Source organism: Charadrius vociferus, unplaced genomic scaffold, assembly GCF_000708025.1.
Source record: "Charadrius vociferus isolate BGI_N301 unplaced genomic scaffold, ASM70802v2 scaffold1084, whole genome shotgun sequence".
NCBI classification, from domain to species: Eukaryota; Metazoa; Chordata; class Aves; order Charadriiformes; family Charadriidae; genus Charadrius; species Charadrius vociferus.
The window spans coordinates 215,228-217,764 of record NW_009647974.1 but is presented as its reverse complement, the minus strand read 5'-3'; the positions used below and the strand labels follow the sequence as shown (position 1 = coordinate 217,764).

Genomic DNA, 2,537 nt, shown 5'->3' with positions numbered 1-2,537 from the left:
TAGCACCCATGGTACCCATGATGCCCGTGGTACCCATGACGCCCATGGTACCCATGATACCCATGGCACCCTTGGTGCCCATGACACCCATGACACCCATGACACCCATGGCCATGGGTGCCAGCTGGGGGTGGGGGGTGCTTGATAGGGGCCTGATCCAGCCCGGCCCTGTCCCCGTTCCCTCCTGTTGTCCCATGGGGTGTCCCTCTCCCCCACACCCACAGTGTCCCCCCATGCCCCACAGCACCTGTGGTGTCCCCCGGGGGGGGTGCACGTGTGTGGCAGGATCTGTGTGTGAACACGTATGTGTATGTGCATATGCTATGTGCAAAGGTGTGTGCGTGCACATGTGTGTGCAGTGCATGTGTGCGCACACCGGTGTGAGCTCTGCGTGTGCACACAGGTGTGTGCATGTGATGTGTATGCGTGTGTGCACACACAGGTGTGTGTGTACGTGTGTTTCTGTGTGTTCATGAGTGTGTGTGCATGTGTGTGTGTTCACAGGTGTGTGCACACGTGTGTTGTGTTCATGGGTGTGTGTGCACATGTGTGTGTTCATGAGTGTGTGTGCTCATAGGCGTGTGTGTTCATGAAGGTGTGTGCACGTGTGGGTTCCTGGAGGGGTGTGCACACATCTGTGTGTGTTCATGGGTGTGGCTGTGCGCACACACACAAGCAGTGGGGAGGGGGGTGCGTGCACAGGGGTGCATGTGTGTGTAGTGTCAGTGGGTTTGTTGCCCATGTCAGTAGCGTGTGCGTGCAGTGCGTACACGGGGGGGGGGGTGCGTGAACACGTGTGAGCAGGGCATGTGTGTGTATCCTGCATCCTGGAGTGTGCGCACACCTCAGCAGTGTGTGTGTACGCTGTGTGCACGGGGGTATGCGCACACCGAGTAGTGTGTGGACTGCGTGTGCGGGTGTAGGTGGGGGGTGCACACGTGTGAGCAAGCAGCGTACGCTTGCACTGAGTGTGTGGGGGTGTACACGTGTGTGTGTACATACACGTGTATGTGTGTACCTTTGCTGTGGATGTATGTGTGTATGCACAGGTGTGTACAGGCCAGGTATATGTGTGTGTGTACTGTGTGTGAGCCATTGGTGTGTGGTCATGGCTATACATGTGTGTGTATGCACACACACGTGTGTGGAGGTGCACACACACACAGAGGTACAGCCACACACCCCAGTACCCACACACACAGGGACACACAGGGGTACAGCCGCACATTTGTACGGTGCCGAACACAGGTGCACACGTGCACACATGTACAGGCACACACAGGTACAGCCGCACACATTGGTACACACGTGCACATCAGTACAGCCACACACAGGCACACTGGCACACATGTGCACAACTACAGGCACGTGTACAACCCCCACACACACATACATGGACAACCACACATACATCCACACCCCTGCAATGCATACACACACCTGCACGCCCACACGTGGACACAACCACACACGCATGCACAGCCATGCATGTTTGCACACCCACAGAAGACATGCACACACATCCATACGTGCACGGCCACGCACGTGTTCATACACACACACACGCACAGCCGCATGAACATGCACAGCCACACACATGCAGATCTGCACACGTGTGTGTACACCTGCACACACGTGCAAACCTGCCCACGCTTGCACACGTGCACACCCAGATACACACACGTGCACACCAGTACACACATGCACGGTCCCCACGTGCGCACACCGCCACACCTGCACTCATGCACCTGCCTGCACACACATGCACACGCATGCATACCTGCACACACGTGCACACACGTGCACACCCACCCAGAGCCACGTGCACCTACACATGGGCAACTGCGGGCTTCTCCGCACGGGGACGGGGACGGGGACAGGTGACCCCCATGGGGTGGGGGGGTGTCCCCGGGTGGGGACGCGGGCAGGTGCCCTCGCTGACCCCTGTGTCCCCAGACCACCAGAAGCTGGAGCGGGAGGCCCGCATCTGCCGGCTGCTGAAGCACTCCAACATCGGTGAGTGGCACCTGGCCCAGGACACACTGGGGACGCCACGGGGGTGTGCGCGGTGCCACTGTGGGGACAGGCTGGGTGCCACCCTGGGATATGCCGGGTGCTCGCCTGGGGACATGTGGGGTCTCATCCCCGGGGTCCCGCGGGGTGCCACCCCAGGGATGTGCTGGGTATCAGCCCCAGGACACGCCGGGTGCCACCGCGGGGCTGTGCTGATGCCACCTGGGGACATGCTGGGTGCCCCTCTGGGGACATGCTGGGTCCCACCATTGGGGTCCTGCTGGGTGCCACCGTCAGGACACACTGGGTGCCACCCTGGGGACAAGTTGGGTGCCACCATTGGGACACACTGGGTGCCCCTCTGGGGACATACTGGGTGCCACCATTGGGGTCGTGCTGGGTGCCACCCTGGGGACACGCTGGGTGCCGCCCTGGGGACACACTGGGTGCAGGTGTGAGGGCTGCATGTGCCACAGACACGTGTGTGCCACAGACACGTGTATGCCACATGTGGCAGCTTGCCA

The 2,537-nt window shown here is 60.4% G+C and overlaps 1 protein-coding gene across 1 annotated transcript in view; it reads left to right on the top strand.

The window, feature by feature from the left end:
* Positions 1 to 1,889: 1,889 nt before the first annotated feature.
* CAMK2B (calcium/calmodulin-dependent protein kinase II beta) overlaps positions 1,890 to 2,537 on the top strand; it is a 22,919-nt gene continuing 22,271 nt past the window's right edge. The window contains exon 1 of the mRNA XM_009883464.1: positions 1,890 to 2,183. Within this exon, the coding sequence (XP_009881766.1) occupies positions 1,890 to 2,183 (294 nt within the window). The remainder of the gene's footprint in view (positions 2,184 to 2,537) is intronic.